The sequence below is a fragment of the Haemorhous mexicanus genome, chromosome 25 (assembly GCF_027477595.1).
Source record: "Haemorhous mexicanus isolate bHaeMex1 chromosome 25, bHaeMex1.pri, whole genome shotgun sequence".
Taxonomy (NCBI): Eukaryota; Metazoa; Chordata; class Aves; order Passeriformes; family Fringillidae; genus Haemorhous; species Haemorhous mexicanus.
The window spans coordinates 121965-142287 of NC_082365.1; the positions used below are offsets into that span (position 1 = coordinate 121965).

At 52.3% G+C, this 20323-nt stretch overlaps 1 protein-coding gene and 1 long non-coding RNA gene across 3 annotated transcripts; one reads left to right on the forward strand and one right to left on the reverse strand.

The window, feature by feature from the left end:
• Positions 1-255: 255 nt before the first annotated feature.
• LOC132338294 (uncharacterized) lies at positions 256-2781 on the reverse strand. Its single transcript, XR_009489420.1, has 2 exons — positions 1556-2781; positions 256-471 (listed from the first exon to the last, which is right to left on the reverse strand). It is a non-coding gene; the product is annotated as an uncharacterized LOC132338294 (long non-coding RNA).
• A 190-nt stretch (positions 2782-2971) lies between these two features.
• Positions 2972-18690, forward strand: SLC16A1 (solute carrier family 16 member 1). Of its 2 annotated transcripts, none has more exons than XM_059867491.1 (5): positions 2972-3069; positions 11665-11922; positions 15300-15443; positions 15908-16768; positions 17181-18690. In XM_059867491.1, the coding sequence occupies exons 2-5, from the start codon at positions 11706-11708 to the stop codon at positions 17444-17446; spliced, it is 1488 nt and encodes a 495-aa protein (XP_059723474.1). In that variant the 5' UTR covers positions 2972-3069; positions 11665-11705; the 3' UTR covers positions 17447-18690. The 2 variants fall into 2 exon arrangements, with proteins under 2 accessions (XP_059723474.1, XP_059723473.1); XM_059867490.1 differs by lacking the exon at positions 2972-3069 and adding an exon at positions 6953-10155.
• Positions 18691-20323: the final 1633 nt, after the last annotated feature.

Sequence of the window (20323 nt, forward strand, 5' to 3'; positions counted from 1 at the left end):
GGAATTATCTCCACTGCCACTAGGTAACAAGTATGAGGTTCTTCATGCTGGCAAATGCAGGTCTCTCTGACATGGCCACAAGTGTCAGGATCCAAGGGGGATCTTTGGGGATAAACAACCTTGTTAAATGCTGGTCTGCATCCCTGGGGAATGTATGTGTGAACCTGACACAGGCGGCAACAGAGCAGCAATGGGAATCCAGGCAGGTAAAAAGTGTTGATCTAAATGAGCATAAAAATGAACACAACCACAGAGTTCTTCCATGGCAATAATGGCCATTTTGAACATCTTAGCAGGCTCTTTCTTTCTAAGGCAGGTTATTTTCTAAACAATGGCAGAGGCTGTTACACCAATACACCCCTGAACAATATCGTACCTATACCATCCATGGAGGAGAACTTGCACATTCCGTAAGCACAGTGATCTGATGCCTTCTCTTCAGCTTCTGTTGTCATGGGGTAAACTCAGAGCCTGGAAATTCAGTTGAAGTGAAATGTCAGTCCAAAAGCTCAGAAAACTCTTTTCCAAAGCCTAGTCAGGAAACTAGGATGGATATCTCAATAGAACAGACTTTCCGAAGAGATTTCCAAGAATTCCTGGATTTGGACTCATGTTGTTACCTCTCTTATCAAGCAGGACATGCGTATTCATGACAGATGAGGACTAGACTTCTACATCTGCTACAGACATTAATTCCAAGAGAAATCAGAAGTAGTGATTATGTTTTGAGATTACTAGAGGTCCTTAATGTTTGCAGTGGTAAACAGAAAACCTGAATTTGTACTGCTCTGCTGAGGCCTCTCTCACATTCTGGAAATGAAATGGTTTGGCTGTCCCGGATGTTGAACTTGATTAGTGTCCACCAGAAATGCAGTCAGAAACAGGACTGCGAGGCTGCTTAGTGTTGCTTTTCAAGGACAGCTTTGTTGCCCAATATCCTGAAACAATATCCTGTTTTGCTCACAAGAAAAAAAAATCCTAATAGGATTATTATTAAATCCGTCTTTTAAAGGAGACAAAAATGCAGCAACACAGAGCAGGAAGGACTCCTTCCCATTTTCAGAAAGATGGAGAAGCAGCAGGAGCAGCAGAGATGTCCTGCAGTTTCTCACCTGCCCTTCCAGTCCATCACTGCTCTGGCAGCTCCCTACTCACTTGAGCTTTGCCATCCCTGGCTTCTCGTTTTGCACATTGCTCTAAAACCCACACACTGAGGCATTGCACATCAGTGCCAGATGAAGGACATACTCTCTGGCATCATTCATCCCAGCAGCACTGGGTCTTCTCAAAGGAAACTGGAAGACCATGTCCCACCTGGGATCCACCACAGCACTTCCCACTGCTTGTCCCAGCGGAGCAGAGCACTTGAGCCTGGGTAGGACCTTAGCAGCAGAGCCAAGTGGCACTTTGAGTTTGATCCAAAATTGCCCCTTTGAATTGTTATTTATCTTGTTTAAGCAAAGCAGAGCACAGGCCTCTCCCTGCTCAGTCACACAGGAACAGCTGGATCAAGAGATCCTCCCACCCACTCACTCTTTGGGTTATGGTGTCTCACCTCAGAAGTGGGTGAAAGAGTTGGTTGTAGTCCCTGGCCTTTTATTGAGTGCACCTGGTCCATTCAGTGCCTCAACACGCTCAGAGTACACCCGTGACCATGCTTGCTGTGATGGAGGAGCAGTGGTTCCTTTGATATGGAAGAGCTGGTACCTCCCCACAGCTGCTCTGTCTCCATCTGTGGAGCGTCACTGTTTATTCCCTTCTTTCTCTTCCTTCAGTCACAGTTGAACTACACCACTCTTCTTTTGGCTGTGAAACAAATTAGAGCATTACAAATGCGACGCAGAAGTCAAGTGGCATCATTAGGCTTTGGGAGACAGCAGCCAGAGAAAAACACGCCCAGGTAACAGTCCCTTTGTGCAGGACTTGGGACATGCAGGGAGTGAAGAACATGGGATGCACGGCTGCCACAGGCTGGTTTGCATCCAGAGATGAGGAGCTCTGCTTGGGATGGGAACATGCTGCCAGCAAGGGCCTCTCCCACGCACCTCTCCCACACACAGTTTGGCACGCAGAGCCTGGGACTGTTTCATCCTGCAGAACCAAACTGTGAGTGAAATGGTGAGGGCATCCAGCTCCTTCACATCTCTGGGTACAATGGCCCAGCTGAAATAACTGTGATCACCACAAATGCCTTCCAGCAGTGTGTCCTTACCTTCATGGGAGCACAGCTGCCAGCAAGGGCTGGCAATGCTAAGAAATGTGGTGAACACAAAAGCACAATCATCAGGCAATGTATTTTTATGGATTTTTAGGCGCAGCTGTATTTTAATACAGACACTGTGCAGCATTCTGCATCTGAAGGGGTCCAGGACCACCGGAGGCAGGGCCAGGTATGCTAGGAATGGGGCCAGGACTCCCGGGAGTGGGGTCAGGGCCCCCCAGGAGCCGGGCCAGGGTCCCCAGTGGCGGGGCCAGGAAGCCCCCCATGACTCTCTGTAGCGTGTCCAGGACCCCGGGAGGGATGAGGGCAAGGGGACCCCTGGTTCCCGCCCAGCGAGTGGAACTCCTGGGCCGAGTCACTCCGTGGGACAAGTTCAGGGAAGTCCCGCGCTGCCGCTGCGTGGGGAAGTAATCCGGGCCGGTCCGTGCCGGGGCTGTACGTGCTGCGGCGGCCCGTGGGGCCGTGGCGGGCCGTGCTGTGGCGGTCCGTGCCGGGCCGGTCCGTGCCGGGGCAGTCCGTGCTGTGGCGGCCCGTGGGGCCGTGGCGGGCCGTGCCGGGCCGGTCCGTGCCGGGGCAGTACGTGCTGCGGCGGCCCGTGGGGCCGTGGCGGGCCGTGCTGTGGCGGTCCGTGCCGGGCCGGTCCGTGCCGGGGCTGTACGTGCTGCGGCGCACGGCCCAGCCCGCGGGGCTCGTGAGGGCGGGCAGGGGTCGGGGGGGGCCCGCGAGGCGCACGTGGCGCGAGGGGGGCGGAGCGTGGCCGGGCACGCCCCGCTCCCGCCCCCGCGCCCCTCCGCCCTTATACCGGCGGGGGCGGGGGCGGCTGCACTCGGCGGCGGCGGCACCCGCAGGTAGGGTGAGGGCGGCCCACGTGGCGCGACGGGACGGGCGAGCGAGGGGGCGAGAGAGCGAGGGGGGGCTTGGGGTCAGGCCCCGGCGTCAGGCCCTGGCTCTGGGAGCCCCGCGCATTCTGGCGGCTCCGCGCTCCCCGGAGCCGCAGCTGCCGGCCCGGCTGTGAGGTCCCGGAGCCGGTGATGGTCCTGGGCCGTTCTTGGGGCGGGGAGGCCGCCCCTGTGGCTGGTCGCGCAGCCCGTCCGTTCGGTGGCCGGTTGGTTACACACCGGCGTTTGTGGAACCGCTGCTTCAGTCTCCCCCGCCCCCGGACTGAGGGGGGAGCCATGTTTTGTTCCCGCTCTGGTACGGCCGCGTGGTGAGGATCCCTCAGTACTCTGCCCCGACCGCCCTCGGTCCTCTCTAACGGCAGTAGCGTCCTGGGGCGGGGGTTTCCCCGGCCTCCTTCTCCCGGCGAGCGGTGAGGATGGATGGTGGCCTCGGGCGGCCCGGGTTGCCCAGGTGCCCCGAGGTGGGGGTTCCCTGTCCTGGGGAGCTCCTCGTTTCCCCTGCCCGGCCCCTCAGGCCGCTGCCCCAGCGTATTTGTGGGGCCGCGCGGGGGACTCTCCGCACCATTTGAGGGTGCTCGATAAACTTTGGGGCGCAGGAAGGAGGTGATCACTGTGTGTCTGTGGCTCTTGATAAAGGCGGGGAGGGCTTGGAAGCTGCGTGGGAGCCATGTCCTGGGAGTGGGTCTGCGGTATTGGGGTGCACGGGGTTACCCCCTGTCGCCGTGGGGAGCACCCTTGCAGCCTTCAGCGTCTGGGTGAGCCCTGCATCGCGATGCCGCTCATACCGGCCTTCAGGTGACTTGTCAGGTGCTCAGAGCTGGACCTCGGGCATTCGAGGCTGCTCAGGTGGGTGAGTCACCCAAGGCGTTGAGCACCGTGATCCCTTGCTGGCTGTGCAGGATAGACTGTGGAACCGTGCTCCGGCTCCAGGAAAGGTGCCTTTAACGCTTGTTTCTGCCTTGCTCAGGAAGGAGGTGGTAGTAAGGTCATGATGGCCCCATAGGTGTTTGGGGTGTGCATCCACCCTCTGGTGTGCAAATCAGTCAGCTGGCAAGGCGTTGCGATGACCAGCAGCAGAAAGCTGGGGCTGCTAGAGCTCAGTGGTGGCTGGTGGTAGCTTACATTCGCTGGGCAACAAGGGGCTCTCAGAACACTCCTAGAGCCAGCACCTACCGGCTCGGGTCCTGGGGTCTGCTCTGGTTAAAGCCTGGTGGCTTCTGAAAGGTGTTTGCTGTCCCCAGGGTGAAATGCTTGGGGGAGCTTAGCGGGGCTGGGTTCCAGACATGCTGCTGGAATGCTTCACCCAGGGTGGGTGTTGCAGGTTGAGCAGGAGTCCTGCAGCAGAAGGGTGCACAAATGCATCATGAAAATGAACAATGCCGGGGGGTTTGAAAGTTGACTCAGGCAGAGGGGATGAGTGTGAGCAGGAGGATCATAAGGAAATTGTGAATTGTATCTTCGGCAGGAGAGGTGGGATTTGTGTCCTGTAACAGTAAATGGTCTGAGTGCTCACACCCTGCCCCTTAAGTGTGGACCTTTTGCACAATGGTTACTCATGTTCTCCAGCTTCAAGTTTTTTCTGAGGAAAAAGGTGGATTTTCTTTAGTTGCATCGCAAGGAAGCACGTATAATGATTCTGGTTTTGTGCCGTTCTGTGAGCCTTAAGTCTTTTTGTGGTGCACAGGCATCCCATTTTCATGCTAAGTGAGGTAATTTAGTGCCGTTGGATTCTCCTGGGCGCTGAGGTTTCCTTGGCTGTGTCTGGAAGGAAAGGAGCAGTGCTGAGAAATGGGCCAGGGCAGGGAGCAGGGGTGTGCTGGGTGTGAAGAAACTCCCCCGAGCTCCTGATAGTGCCTTTGTTGGCGAGGAACTTCCTTGGTCTTAGATGAATCGCTGGGGTGAAGGACCTCCCAATTATAGGCAAGTTCCGCTAGTGTATGGCCTATCTCTCTGTGGGGGTGCCTGTGGCTGTCCTAGCTCCTTGGGAAGGTGTGAAACATTGTTCCCTTTCAGGAGGTGTTACCTGGAAAAGGTGTGAATGGTCGCGTGTGTTTTCTCTTGGCTCCTATTTGGCACAGTTGGCCTGATTTATCTGGCAGCTAAGGTGGAAAATACCCAGTGATCTTCACACTCTCATTTTATATCTCCTTTATGAGGAGTTGAAAAGCTGCACGTAGGCTTGGGATGTGCATCTCATTAGGCCCTGTAGTGCAAATCTACTGTTGCGCTTTTATGGCTTTTCCCATTTCCTTCTCTGGAATCAGCCTATAACAGACTCTTAAGGAAGCGGGAGCCTCTTACTGGTGGTGTCAGTATGACTCACTGTGTCCTTAGAGCCGCTGCGGAGTAGTTCTGTAGCTGAGGAAAATTCATGTGAGGCTGTAGTTAATTACTGGAACCACAATCACCAGAGTGCTACTGGACCCTCGGTGTGACCTCCTCTCCTGCCTCCATCCCAGTGCTGCCTTGGTCCTGGTTTGAGGGCTGGGTTCTTGGTGCGAGTGTCCCACTTCCATCTGTGTACTCCTGGGTCCTTGGTGTGACCTCCTCTCCCACCTCCACCCTTGTGCGTTTGAATCCTTGGTGTGCATGTCCCACCTCCATCCTGGTGCTTACTCATCTGTGGTTTGAGGGCTTGAAGGTAGCAATAATGTGGCAGTGGCTGGGATCAAAATTCAGACTCCTGCTCTTAGGGAAGGGACAGCCAGTTCAGTTTGATGGTAACCGCTGTGACTTTTTGTGATTTGCCAAGACACCCGGAGCTGTCTCTGGCTGGCATTGTGGGTCTCTAATGAAAGAATGCCGATCCTAGTCCATACTACATTTTTCTCATTCTGAGGATTTCTGGGAGTGCACAGGGTGTCCTGGGAGCGTTCCTGAGCTCCACTAGTGCAGGGAGGATCAACTCTGTGTCCTGGCAGAGCACAGCTTGTGCTCAGGGTGTGACTGGGAAACCCTGTGCAGGGGCTTGAGCACCCCCTGTGTCCACCTGAGACAGGGGCTTGGCTTGCAGCTGGTGCCCTGAGGATCCCTTTCCCTAGGAATGGGGGGACAGTTAGAGAGGGGACTCTAGGTGCTGTGCTGGGGGCTAAAGCTGATGTGAGCCCAGACTACATGCAAGAGCTGCTTGCTTCACATAATATTCTTGTAACTGGTCTGCAAACCCCTCTGGCTGCAGGGTTTTGGATTAGAGGGCTCTAGAAGAGCCATGACCACAGCCAGGCTCTGGTGTAGAAATAAGCCAGGCTTTTTCCCTTGGGCTTGTTGGTAGCTTGCTTAAGCTTGGTTTCATGCTTTCTCACACCAGTAAGATGGTTGGTCCTTACTGAGCATTGCTGATGCTAACAACCAGTCACAGCAGCCCCAGACGGGAGCTTCTCTGGTGGACACAAAGAGCTGCTCATCTCTCTGGTTGGTTGGCTTCCCTCAAAGCTGCCAACAAGCTATCCCAACATCTCACTTTGCAGAGCAGCTTGCAGCCTTTCTTGCCCTGTGCCATGCTGGGAGTGTTTTGGGGGCTGAGGGGCTGTGTCCACCAGAGAGACCAATTGTGAGTGTCCAGGGAAAGACTGTGGCTGTGCCTGGTGGGGTGAGCAGGATGATCTGTGCCTCTGCAGGCTGAGGCTTGTGCTGCCAGTGGGGGAGCTGAAGGAGGGTGGCTGCCAGTGCTATGCCCCATGGCGTCTGTCTGTCTGCGTGCCGGTGCTGGCTCACCGGGCCGGCAGACCGGGGCATGTCTGGGAGTGCGTTGGCCATTCCTGGTGGGAAGAGGCAGTGAGTGGGCTGGGCTGCTTCTGGCCAAAACCTTGAGCTTGCCCGTGCGGGCTGCTGGCCTTGAGTGAGCCCTGCCTGTGCTGCTGACCTTGGGTCACCCCGGCAGCAAAGGCCGGGGCTGAGCAGGGCCTCAATTGACTATTGTCCTGGTGCAGAGCCCTTGGAAGCACTAGGGAGTCACGTAGACCATGTGCTGCCAGGTTTAAACCCTGGCTGTGGGTGCCTGCTGGAATTAGAGCTCCGTGCATAATGCTGTAAACCCGCTTAAAACTGGTGAAAGTGGTGTCTCAACTCCTGACAATCTCTATTTCATCTCACTTCAGGCCAGAAGAAGGCCAAATTTGAAGCTATAGAGTGTTATTGGATTTAAACAGCTGGTGATTGCCAGCCCCTTCATTTCCCCAGCTGGAGATCTCAGTTTTGTTTCAGGGATCAGAAGGAGTGATTTTGGGGGCCTGCCAGCTCCCCATGTTGGGCAAATGTCCCATGGATGTTTATGGCCCTGTGCTGGGCACTGGAAGAGCTTCTTGTGGTGAGCTGGGCTTGGGGGAGCTGGATGTGGCTAATTCTTTGGGCTGGGCTGATGGGAATGAGCTCCTGGGGAACAGCATCCCCCTTTCTGCTGGGAGCTTGAGGGAAGAGTTCCCTCAGGGAGTGCAAGCTCTGCTACCTCTGCTACTAGCAAGGGGCAGCTTTTGCCCATCCTGCCTGGCCTAGGTGTTTCGCTGATGGCATTTCCAGACCAAAAGCTGGGTCTAGCTTACAAGGGCGCAAGGTGCCCAAATGGCTGTTGGATAGCTGGGACATCTTTTTGCTGTGGAGATCCTTCTCTGGACAATGCTATGTCCATCTCAAGCTGGGGGAGCACAGGAGGAGCAGGAAGCAAAGACAGCAGGGCTGGGATGAGCCACTGTGGATTTCACACTTGTGAAGATGCCAGGTGAACCTCTGTTGGCTGCAGCACAAATCTGTGTGGGCACTAGGCTGATGGTGGGTTGTGGGAGAAAGATATGGGTCTCTCAGCTTGTCCTGCTCCATGGAGCAAGAGTTGAGGCTCCCCGCCTGCCCTGCAACAGTTCCCAGGTACTCAGAGAGCCCTGCTCCAGGGGAAAGGTTTTGTGAGCTCAAAGGGCAGCAGATGCCACTGAGTGTATAGCCACTGTAGGGAAGCCTTGAGCTGGAGGAATGTGCGAGTAGAGGCAGAGGTATGTTGTGCCTGGGCAGGGTCTCTGCTTGGATGGGGGAATGTCCCTCTTCCTTTGACCCCAAAAAGAAGCAATGTGAACCACTTCAATAAAGGCTTTGCCCCAGAAATACTCTGGGGCATTTGCAGTGCTCTATAAATGTGAGCTTCTGTCTTTCTGTGCTGGAGTCCTGCCAATCTGAGCTTTCAAAAGCGCAGCAATTTACTGCATTATGTAACTAAAAGTCTTGAAATCATACCGTTCCAGGCCCCTTTGGAGAAAGGATAACTGCTTGTGGGTGGGACCTAGGAGATGGCAGGGCTTTAGTCTCCTGAGGGATCTTTTTTGAGGTGATACCATCCTCATTGTCTCAATTCCTGCTCTCACTATTGCTGTGCAGAGGAGGGTGGCTGTAGGCTACCCATTCCTGCAGATTAGTCAGGACTTTTATAGGGAGGAGTTGTGATACTCACAGTCATTACTTGGTCTCATCAGTCTTAATTACTGCAAATATGGCTATTTTATTTCCTAATAGGGTGAACTGTAGCTGGTTGCCTGGCAGCTGTGAATTTGATTTCTAATCACATCTTACATGTTGCAGCTCTTCCAAAACAGCTGTAAATGTCATAACTTTGTGTTCAGGTTGTTTTTGGTTTTTTTAATTTCCCTTTTTGCAAAAGGGAGGGAATCTTTCCAGTTGGGCTGGCTGCCTTACGTGTGCTTTATTTTTTTTTTCCTTGCTTGTTTGAAACTAGTTCTGTGTGGGGGCAAGGAGTAAATCGTTAAGAAGCCTAATGCAATTGAATGACGAGCTTTCTAAAACTGATCTTAATAAGGATTTTCAGTGAGTCAGGGAAGAGTGTTGTGGCATGCAGAACTCTTTGTGTAAACTCTCTGGCATCAGACTTTGGGAATCTTTGGTCTCAAAACCTTGTTCAGCTCAAGGTTTTTCATTGTGCCTCAGCAATGCAAGAGAGGTCATGTTTAACCTGCCAGAAGCCTTTTATTTTACAGAGAGATGCCACTTCAGCACCTACAGGAGCAGAAATGCTGCTTGTAGGGGAGGAAAAAATAAGTTAATCAAGCCACAGTCATTTTGGAGAGTTGAGCTCCTTGGGAGCAGTGAAAGAATTAAACCAGTGTATATGTCTCAGGAACAAAAGGGAAAAATCCCCAACACCTCATCAAAACCTCCTCAGCCTTTGCCTTGGATGGCTTTTATTGCCTGTAGTTTTAATTAGTGCTCACAAGTAGATTATATTCCTTGCTGGGAGCTTTTATAGCCAACACCTGGTAGTTTCAGCTTTTGAAAATCTTTTGGATAAATCATTGTGGTTGGATGATGCTTTAGGGTTCACTGAAGGCTGTGAAAGCTCAGTGTGACTCAAAGCAAGAGGTGGTGGAAGCTCCAGTGTGTAGCTTGTGTGGGGAGGGCATGTTCAGCAATTCCCAGTGCTCATGGTGGGTTGGTGGGCTGCTCTGTGTTCCAAGAGACCAGACTGCATTGGGAGTCTCTGTGAAGCCTGGCAGCTCCCTCGGTGGCTGCTGCTCCCACGTGGGTGCCCACAGGTGTGTGTTGGCCCAGGGATCTGCGTGCAGCCAGACACCAGAGATGTGGCTCATCCTGTTGAGTCCCAGAGAGGAAATCAGAGGAAATGGGCTTTGGCTCCTGGGCATAGTTCAGCTGTGGACGTGCCAGGGGCAGCGTCTTGTCAATGATTCCTTTGTTGGAGTGGCTTGGAGCTGCTCATGATGGTCATGTGTTGCACTGGCCAGGATGCAGGAAAATACCCTGCCAGTGAAAACTCATTGTCTGGGTCACACTAAACTGGTCTTAGAAGCTTACAGAATCCAACCTCCTGTGCTTTTCTTCCTCTTGCCCCGTGTGGGTCTGGGGCATCACCGCAGCCAGGTGTCAGGTGGCTCTGGCAAACCTGTTGCTGTATCAGATAACTGCTGCCAGTACCTCCAGTGCCAGGAAGGAAGGAGCAGGATCTCCCCATGACTCTGGATCACCAGCTGTGCTTCGACCAGGACACTGGGGTCCCAGCCTTGGATGTGCACCAAGTGACACAGAGTGAGTGAAAAGGCAGGAGCCTGTAGTCCTGCAGTGTGTGCTGTAGTGACGTGCCAGGTAAATGCTGGCATGTCAGCAGCTGTGGATGAGATGGTAATCGCTGTGAGCTGGGGCGGCTACAGGCTATAAATAGGAGGCTGCACCTCTCTGAGCCAGCACCACACTGCTTTGAAGTTCTGAAGTTGTCACTCTGCCTGGTATGGCCTCAGGAGCTCTGGAAAAGACTCTCCTGCTTGAAGGTGGCTTTTTCCTTTGAGTGCAAAGCTGAGCAGCAGAGAGCTGTGGAGTGTGGGGTGGGCTCTGGTGAAGGAGCCTAATGCTGTCCCCTTGGCTAGTGGTGCTTAATATGGGTGGGTATTTCTGACTATGAGGCTGGGGAAGGCTGCAGTCCATCAGAAAATGCCTTCTGAAATCCCTGGGGGTGCACAGGAGTTCTGGGGCTGGTAGTGGTTTCTGTGGCTTCGCATGTTGTGACCCTTGTTTGTGAGCAGCTGCCCTTGCTACAGTTCCTTGCTGTGATGCCTTGTGCTGCTCTCAGCTGCCTGGACCAGCTTTCATTTGGAGAAACAGAGGCTCTGGTGTGTGATCTAGTTCTGCTGCTGTGTGGGCCCATGCATGAACAGCCTGACCTGATGGCCTCTGGATTGCTCCCTATCAGCGTCTCTGAGGGGATTCCACATTTCAGCAAGCCTGAAAGACATTTTCCTGTTAATTTTGTTTTCTAGTCACTTCTAGTTTTGAACTTTTTAGGTGAATTGTTTTTCTACTTGTGTGCTTTGTGAAACCTGCTATAGCCTTTTTGATTAAGGAGGAAGGTTTGGATGCAGTTGGGTCTGGAGGTGCCCTGCCAGGGCCAAACCACAGGGGAACCAGGCTCTGCTGGGACTGCTCTGTGTGGATCCACCTCCCCCTTCTCTGGTGGCATATGGGGGCCTTCCTTGGTCACCCACCGCTCAGGCTAAGTTTAGCCATAGCCACTGACCTTTGGGGATGGTGTGTGTGCTGTGACACCCAACTGCCCTTTTTCAGCAGAAATAAGGGTGTCCTGTTCAGCTTGTGCATGGGGACTTCCCCTCTGTGTATCTGCGTTTAATAACCTTGGTGTGCAGCTCCAGCTCCAGGGGGCCTGGGGCTTCCTGGGATTTTGCAGTGCTGGGGTTGCACTCCTTGAGATGCTGTGTGAGCTCTGCCCATGCAGATGAGTCCTGGCTGCTGTCACAGACACTGCCTGCCCTTTCCAGCTTAGGTCAGGGTGTCATGTCTTAAATTTGTCACTTAAAAATGTGTGCTGACTGGGCTTTTAAAGGCCAGCTGCAATCTGAGCATGTGCTTTGGAGTGGCCCACTGTGCTGGTGATCCTGGGGTGCTCTCACCTCACGGATCAACTTTCCTCATGGTGGTGGGGGCACTGGTGCTGTGCCAGCCTTGCAAACAGAGCATGAGCTGTGCAGTTGTATGCCAGGAGCAGAGATTCTGCTTTCAGCTGAGGCAATGCTTTGTCCTTTGCAGATCTTTGATCCCCAACTGAATCATCACCGACTTGATTCAAGATGCCACCGGCCATTGGAGGCCCTGCAGGATACACTCCTCCTGAAGGAGGGTGGGGATGGGCAGTGGTCGTCGGAGCCTTCATTTCCATTGGTTTTTCCTATGCCTTCCCCAAATCTATCACAGTGTTCTTCAAAGAGATTGAGGTCATCTTCAATGCCTCCAGCAGCAAAGTGTCCTGGATCTCCTCCATCATGCTGGCTGTTATGTATGCAGGAGGTAAGTGGGGAGGAGGTAGTGGTACCTGTGCTCCTGCATCACAGCACAAGGTGCTGCTCTCCTGCTGGGGCTGGTGATTCCCACCTGGCTGTAGTGACAACGACCAAAATTTTGCTAACACTTTGAATTCTCTCCTTACCTGAAAGCAAAACGTCCCTTAATGAGTTTTCTTAAACGAGGTTGCTCAGAAAGTTCCGTTTAATGCCCAGAATGCAAAAACCAGGTTAATCTGTCCTCTGCAAAGCTGTAAAATCTTTCCGGGGAATTATGACTTGTGTAATTCTGCCGTTGTCCTTGTTACAGTGAGTTGCAGATGCTGTGCCTACTCCCAGCATCCTCCTGAAGGCCAGGGAGCTGCCTTGCTACATGTGGCAGTGTGGCAGCCCTGCTCTTAGGGGCACTTGATTATAAGACATTGATTTTTTTTTTTTTTTTTTTTTAATTTTTATATTTTTCAGTTCAGGGAATAGTGGGTGTATGTAGGAATCTGTCCTCAGTTTCTTGGCAGCTCAGTTGTGCTTGGAGTGCACTGAAGCCTCGTGGCACGTGTTACTGCTTGCTGGTGCCAAGCAGTGCTGTAGGCAGCTTGTGCAGTTTGGGGATGGTAGTGTGCACTGGGAGTACAGAATAAGGCAAGCCCACCTAAACTAAAACAGCTCCACTCCCTCCCCTGTCCTTCAGAAGCTGCCTTTTGAAGGCTTTTAACTCTCAAGCTGGGTACTTTATGCATGTTTTTAGTGGGTGAAGAACATGCAGAGTGTTCCTGGTCTCTGGACCCTGGGGGTCTTGTATGTGCCTGCAAACACAGTCTTGTGGCTGGGCTAAAAGAAAACACTCTGAGCCTGCTGTTGTGGCCACTTCAGAGGCAAATGGGAGCTTGTCCCTGCTGCCAGTCCCCAGCTGGCAAGTTGCCTGCAGCCTTGTTGGATTTGTGCATCCAAAGGAGCTGACGTCAGCTCCCGGCTGAGCACGAGGCTTTTCCTTTGCAGGGAACAGGCTCTGCTTTGTCCTCACTCAGCTAGCGAAGCGACCAGCACATTTCCCTGCTCCAATGTTGTAACAAGCTTGTAAACCATGTAACTGCCTTAATGAGACCCAATCTGGGCCGTTCCTCCTCTCCCAATAGCTCAGAGGTGGTTCTTCTGGGGGCACTGTCTGGAGCTGCCTGGCAGCAGGGGTAAGAACTCCCTCCTCCAGTACTGGAGTAGTGGTTGTTCCCATGTCCCCCTCCCTCCACAGTTATTCTGTCCCTCCTGCTTCCACTGAGCTGTAGCCATTAAATTCCAGCAGCTGCTGGTCTTGAGCTGCTTGCCCATATGCTGGTGGCAGGGGTGCTGAAAGTACTCCAGATCTACCTGGGTGCATTTTTCCCCAGAAGGTGGTCAGGTACGGAACAGGCTTTCCAGAACAGTGGCCACAGCCCCAAGACTGACAGAGCTCAAGGAGTGTTTTGGACAATACTCTCAAGCAGATGGTGGGATTGTTGGGGTTGTCCTGTGAAGAACCAGGAGCTGGACTCGATTCTTGAGGATCACTTCCATCTCAGGACTTTTTATTCATCCCCCAGCTGCTGAAGCACAGGAATTGCTGCTGCCCCTTCATTCCTGCCTGAAACCAGACCCCTTACAGAGTCTGAATTGCACTGGAGCAGTCCCAGTGTGCATCCCATTTTCCCTGTCTCCTAGGACACCTGCTTGCTTGGAGGCTGAAAAATAGCTCATCCTCTGGAGTAGTAGAATCTCATGGAGCTGGGGCAGCTTCTGTCCTGGGTAGGGCTAGGTGTGAGGAAGCAGCACATTTCCCTACAGCTGCCCTGTGCAGTCACCATCAGGATGCATGGATGTCATGGTGTCAAATGCTCCTTTGTCAGCCCCATGTTGGGATTAGATTCCATTACTTACATGTTTTTGGCAGCTTAAGCAATCAAGTTAGGTCAGGTAATGTTTAGTCAAACGCTTCCAGTGAATCTATAAAACAGGTATGGGTATTATTTTCTTTAAAAAAAGGTGGGGGGGGGTGAGGAGAATTGCCCCTAGAGTACCTGGCACTGCCCAGCTGGGTGGCTTCTTGCTGATTGCCCTTTGGAGAGTGCTATTTCCAGGTGGACTTCCCAGAAGAAAGGCTGTGGCTGCCTTTTGATTCTTCAGGGGCATCATGTTTTCGGAGTTCAAGGTTCAGGTTTTCCAAAGTGCTGAGTGCTCTGTGCTTGTGATGTGGCAGCTCCCAGGTGCTGCTGCTGCCTCTCACAGGACCAGAGCCATGGCCCATCCCTGGTGGCATTGTGTAGCAGAGAGCAGAATGCTGTGGGGCTGGGAGCAGACTCTGCAGCACCAAGGCTTCTGTAACCTGCTCTAGGCTTTGTTTAAACTGGGCAAAAAGGTCAAGTACCATCTGAGGACCCATGAATAACATGTTGACAACCTCTCTATCTGTTAATGGCAAATCAAGGTCTGTTAATATTCAATGGATGTTCATTCAGTGTATTTAAATACATTTTAGTGTCTGTAGAGCATGCTTGGCAGTCTCTAATCACTGTTTGCTTTGGATTAAAGCGCCTGATACTGAAGCACTTAAAAGGGCAATTGGCCCCTGTCTGCGGTAGGGGTAGCAGTGAAAACAAAAGCACCCCTTCTCCTGGGGCGGTGCTGCTTCTCCCCAAGCCCTTGGGAGCTTCATCTCCACCCAGAGAAGGTGTTTACTCACAGCTTCATCTGGTCTTGATCAGAAACCTCTGGCAGGAAATGTGCAGTTGCTTTGTGGCTGAGACCCCAGCCCATGGTGGGTGGGTGGCTGCAAGTAGGGCAGAGCCCACAGTGTAGCATGAGGCAGGTGGCTTGGGCCTGTTCCAAAGCCCTGTCTCTGGGTGTCCAGCTGGTGGCTGGGCAGCTCCTATTTCAGCTCACAGAAGGCAACTTGCTCAGAGACGTCAAAGCTTTCTGTGCTTCAACAATTCTCTCTCTCTTATGGTTGGTTTAGATTAGATATTTAGGAAGAAATTCTTCCGTGAGGGTGATGAGGCCCTAGCACAGAGAAGCCTAGAAAAGCTGTGTCTGCTCCATCCCTGGTAATGGCCATCTGGGTTGGATAGGGCTTGCAGCAACCTGTTCTAGTAGAAAGTGTCCCTGCCCATGGCAGGGAGCTGGAACAAGATGATCTTTAAGGTCTCTTCCAGCCCAAACCATTTTGTGCTTCTCTTATCTCCAGCTGCCTCTGAACCATCTGTCCTTTCCCCTTACCCCAGTTTCCTCACTGGGAGAAGCAATGCTGTGTGAAAGCTGGAATCCTCTGGCAGTAAAGCTGCAGTGTGCTTGCATGTGTGTGTTTGGTCTCTCATGCAAAGATAACTCCTCTCTGGTGCATCTCCTTTTTTTGCCCAGGTCCCATCAGCAGCATCCTGGTGAACAAGTATGGCAGCCGGCCCATCATGATCGTAGGTGGCTGCCTTTCTGGCTGTGGGCTGATCGCAGCCTCCTTCTGCAACACTGTGGAGGAGCTCTACTTCTGTGTTGGGGTCATAGGGGGTAAGTGATGGCTCTGCCCTGGTCGGGCAGTGAAAGCAGCAACTTCAACCCAGTAATTATTAGTTGATGTCTGAATTTGCATAAATTCTGGTTCTTGTCACTGCCTGGGTATCTTTTTAGCTGGCAGCAGGGGCTGACTCCTGCTCATGACAGCTGGGAAGTGGATGGGTCAGTTGTTGGAATGAACTGCTGGGGCACTGGTGGAATCACCATCCCTGGAACTGTTCAAAAAGCATGTGGATGTCACACTTGGGTACTTGGGTTAATGGGGACCTGGTGGTGCTGGGGCAGTGGTTGGACTCCATTATCTTAGAGGGCTTTTCTAACCTAAATGATTCCATGATTCTAAGTTGGAAAATGGAGCTGTGAACTCCCCAGAACTGAAACCCCACTTGTCCGACCAGCCCTTCTGCCAGTGCTCCTGGAGGCATCCTAGCCCTGAGCCCCTTATCTTTCTCTTGCAGGTCTTGGACTTGCCTTCAACCTGAACCCTGCCTTAACCATGATTGGCAAGTACTTCTTTAAGAAGCGTCCACTGGCCAATGGGCTGGCAATGGCAGGCAGCCCTGTCTTCCTCTCTACCCTGGCACCCGTCAACCAGCTCTTTTTTGGCATATTTGGCTGGCGTGGCAGCTTCCTCATCCTGGGAGGCCTCCTGCTGAACTGCTGCGTGGCTGGATCCCTGATGCGGCCCATAGGTCCCAAGCCAGATCAGAAGAAAGAGGCCAATAAGGAAGTGCAGCAGGAGGCTGGGAAAGTGGAGAAAAAGGATGATGGTGACACCAGCACGGACCTCATTGATGGAAAGGCCAAGAAAGAGAAGCGCTCAGTCTTCCAGACAATCAACAAATTCTTGGACCTGTCTCTATTCACACACAGGGGCTTCCTGCTCTATCTGTCAGGCAATGTAATCATGTTCTTCGGGTTGTTTGCTCCCTTGGTCTTCCTCAGCAATTACGCAAAGAGCAAGAAGATTCCTAGTGACTCTGCAGCCTTCCTGCTCTCCATACTGGCCTTTGTGGACATGTTTGCCAGACCTTCCATGGGACTGGTGGCAAACACCAAGTGGGTCAGACCCCGCATCCAGTATTTCTTTGCCATCTCTATTATTTACAATGGTGTTTGCCACCTCTTGCTCCCCATGTCCACCAGCTATGCTGGCTTCTGCATTTATGCTGGCTTCTTTGGCTATGCCTTTGGCTGGCTGAGCTCGATCCTGTTTGAGACCCTGATGGACCTGGTGGGAGCTCAGCGGTTCTCCAGCGCTGTTGGCCTGGTGACCATTGTGGAGTGCTGCCCTGTTCTTCTGGGACCCCCTATGCTAGGTAGGGTGTGCTGTGCCTGGAGAGCTCACTTGAGGACATGGTTTTAGTGGGGTGGTGCTGGGTTGGTGATTGAACTTGATAATCTTAAAGGTCTTTCTCAGCCTTAATGAATCTATGATTCTTTGACTCTGGCTGTGCTGCCTGGGCTTGCTGAGTGGTGGTGGGTTCCCTTGAGCCATGGGCAGCCCATGGCCCTGGAGCAGCGGTCAGTAGACCACCCCAGCATCTGAGGAATGGCCAAGGAAATGGGATCTGAACCTGGCTCACAGTAGGGGAGCAGGTAATAAAGGAATGTGGGACAGGTCCTTGTCTGAATGTGAGGGTGATGGGCTTGGACTGCTTTTGGGAATATCTCCATAACCTGGAGCTGCTCTGGGGGCTTCGTGCTGAGCTGTACCCTCTTGTCTTTTAGGGAAACTCAATGACATATATGGTGACTACAAGTACACATACTGGGCCTGTGGGGTTGTCTTGATCATCTCTGGGATCTACCTCTTCATCGGAATGGGCATCAACTATCGCCTGGTGGCCAAGGAGGAGAAAGCGAAGAAGGAAGGGAAGGAGGACGAGACCAACATTGATGAGACTGGGAAGAACAAAGAGGCAAAAAATGATGTAGCCCCCTCACCTCAGAAGAATGTGGAGGGTGGTGTCAAAGAGGAGGAGAGCCGCATGTGAGGGACCGGTGTTACTCCCGGAGTGTCGGGGAAGCGCTGCTGCCCTGCTGTGGCGGCTGGGGCAGAGCTCCACTGGCGCTGGGTGGCCGTAAGAAGTGTTTAAACCGAGTGTTCATTTTTAAACAGGCTCTGAATTGTCTTTCCATCTGTGTTAAACAAAGGTAACAGGACTACACATGCAGTATCCTCGTGTGTCCAGGGGCAGGGGGGCTTTTATAGTCTGGCTTTTTAACAGTAACATGAATGTACTAATATGTGCCTTACAGTCTCCATATCTAGCTGAATCTGAATGAGCCTTAACTCTAAACTGTGCTTTAGCTCTGTATTCTGCTTGGGGTTAGGGGGCGGGGGGATATGTGTGTGTTTTGGGGAGTTTTGTTGTTAAAAAGCCATAAAAAGCAGGATACTGGATTTGTTGAAGCACAATGGGCTTCAGGGCCGGCCCTAGATGAATACTGCTTCACACGCTTCTTACTGCAGGTCCTCTGCAGGGGAGATGCAGGCATGGGGCAAGGTGCTCCTTAACCCTCATGCCCAGTGCCTCCTAGCTCTTTAGGTGGTCTTTAGGTATGTTTTGAAAACACTTTAGCTACTGTAGTTCTTTAAAATCCCTGTTTTTGTAGCTGTTTTCTCACGGGATATTCAGGTTGAAGAAAGATGGCTGGGGTTATTGCTGGGCAGTGTCACCCACTCCAGTGCTGTGGCAGCCCTGCTTGCCCAAGCCTTCCCTGGGGACTGTTGGGGTCCCCCCTGCCTCCCCACTCTGCCTCAATCATGCCTGTTCTCATCCCAGTGCTGGGTGATGTGAAATGGGCTCAGGTTGTGGTGCTGGCATTCATGCTGTTGGCTGTGCTGCCCCATCCTGCCCGTGGCGTGGGCTTCCACCAGAGCATCCCATCCAGCCAAGTGTTTTGGGTGCCTGACCTTAGGCAGAGTGGTGAGGTGGGTGGAGATGGTACATCCCTGAGACTTTTTCTGCTTTTGCTCTTTTATCTGTTAGAGAAACCTCTTTTACTTGCTTCTGTTCAACTGAGATCTTAAGGCGATGGATGCTGAACCTCTCACATCTAGGACACGTAAGGGGGAGGAAAGAATTTGTACGTATTTATTTTTTATTTTTTAGTGTTGGAAAATATCTCAACGTACATGGAGCAGGTTAATGGCTCTCAAGTTCTAGCAATGTTGATCAGAATTCATGTTAAGAGGCTTGAGTTTTTTCAAATAAATTTGTTTTTTTACAATTTACTCATCAAATGTTGAACTTCTTTCTTAGAAGTGAGATTTCTATGCGCCAGATCACATAGATTTAGGATCAACTTTAAGGATAGGGTGAATGGGGATGTGGTGGGGCCTGGCTCTCCACTTTCTGCTCCAGCAACCTGTGGAAGCTGGACACGTTGAGAGAGTGAGATGCCCCTTTCCAGCTGGAAGAGGAGGCTTTGCTCAGCAGTTAGGATGGCACCAGCATGGTGTCCTCATGCCACTCTGGTTTTAGAAACCTATAGAAACCCTAGAGAACTGTCTTGATGGTGTGGGGGAGGGACATGCACTTAAAAGCCTGAATAATGTGCAGATGCTCCTGCTGTTTCCTTCCAAGCTGAGTGGAACCACACCTGTATGGGGCTGAAACTAAATGAAAGGTTAAATGAAGGTGGTCTTGAGGGAGTTGTTCTGGGGTCTCTGAGTCTGTGGCAGGTTCAAGCGCTGCATTGCAACTGCTTTCCTTGCTTTCCCTTGTCTGCAAGGCCCATTTTGCTTTTTTTTGGTATAAATATCTCATAAAGCAGCCTGAATTGTTGGGGGTTTTTTTTAAGACTAGATTATTAAGCCAGGGGAGTATTTTGCAAAAGAGGATGTTGTACAGTTACTGAGCTGTGATATTGTAAAGCCAGGTAACTCTATTTTTATAGCTGGGGTGTCTGGTGGACCACAGATATGGGCTCACATCACAATAACCAACACCTGGGAAACTTGCCCTGTTATCCAGATTTCTGCAGCTACAGACAAGGTCCCCTGTGTGTGGGATGGTCTCTGGTGGGACTCAGACTGCAGGAGGGCCTGGCCTCTGCTGCCATACCAAGCACTGGTGATGCCTGTTGGGAAGAGCATCTGTCCTGTGAAATGCAGAATGTGCTGAGCCCTTTTCTGCGGGTCCCTACCTCTTGTGGTCACTGGGGGTCCTGCCTGGGCTGTGTCCACAGCTGACATGGGTGTTCCCGTAGCCAGGGCCACTGGAAGAGGCTCGCTTTAGCTAGGGTAGGAAGCCAACCTTGCTTCTAAGGAAAAAAGTGTTTAAATAATTTCCTGCTGCTTGGATGTGGCTGGCTCGGAACACTTCAGTAGTAAATCCTGGTTGTTCTCTACTGGTGATCTCCATGCCCCCTCTGGAGCTGAGTGTCAGTCCTTGTTCCAGGATCTCCTGTGGGACTTGTACCTCTGATCCAATGCTGTGGAAATGGAGGTGAGAGAGGAAGGTGTCTGTTGGATTGGGAGGAGAAACTTGCTCTTGCCCTGCATTAGGCTATAAACAATAAGTGCCCTGACTGGGGTGGAGCACAGTCCTTGCTATGGCAGGCGTGGCATCCCTTCCAGGCCCAGCCTCCCCCACCGGGCAGTGGCTGTCCCTGTGCCTGCTCCTAGCTCAGCTCTCAGGAGCAGCAGAGCTATATTTAGTCATGTTATTTCTGCAAGCAAAGTTATCTACAGTGCTGGGAAGTACATGACCTGGGCTCCCAGAGCCTCTCAGTGCTATGTACCTGTAAAACAGGAGCTAAGATTAGGCACAGGGCTCCAAAAAGCAGATGGGAGCCCTGGCTTTACCCATGGTGATGGCTGAGTGGGCAGTGGATGCTCAAACCAGCCCTTGTGTTCCAGGGCT

Coding starts and splice junctions, on each gene's coding strand:
- SLC16A1 (XM_059867491.1), top strand. CDS start 11,706: ATGCCACCGGCCATTGGAGGCCCTGCAGGATACACTCCTCCTGAAGGA. Junction 11,923..15,299: donor GGCTGTTATGTATGCAGGAG/GTAAGTGGGGAG, acceptor TTTTTTGCCCAG/GTCCCATCAGCAGCATCCTG. Junction 16,769..17,180: donor TCTGGGACCCCCTATGCTAG/GTAGGGTGTGCT, acceptor CTTGTCTTTTAG/GGAAACTCAATGACATATAT.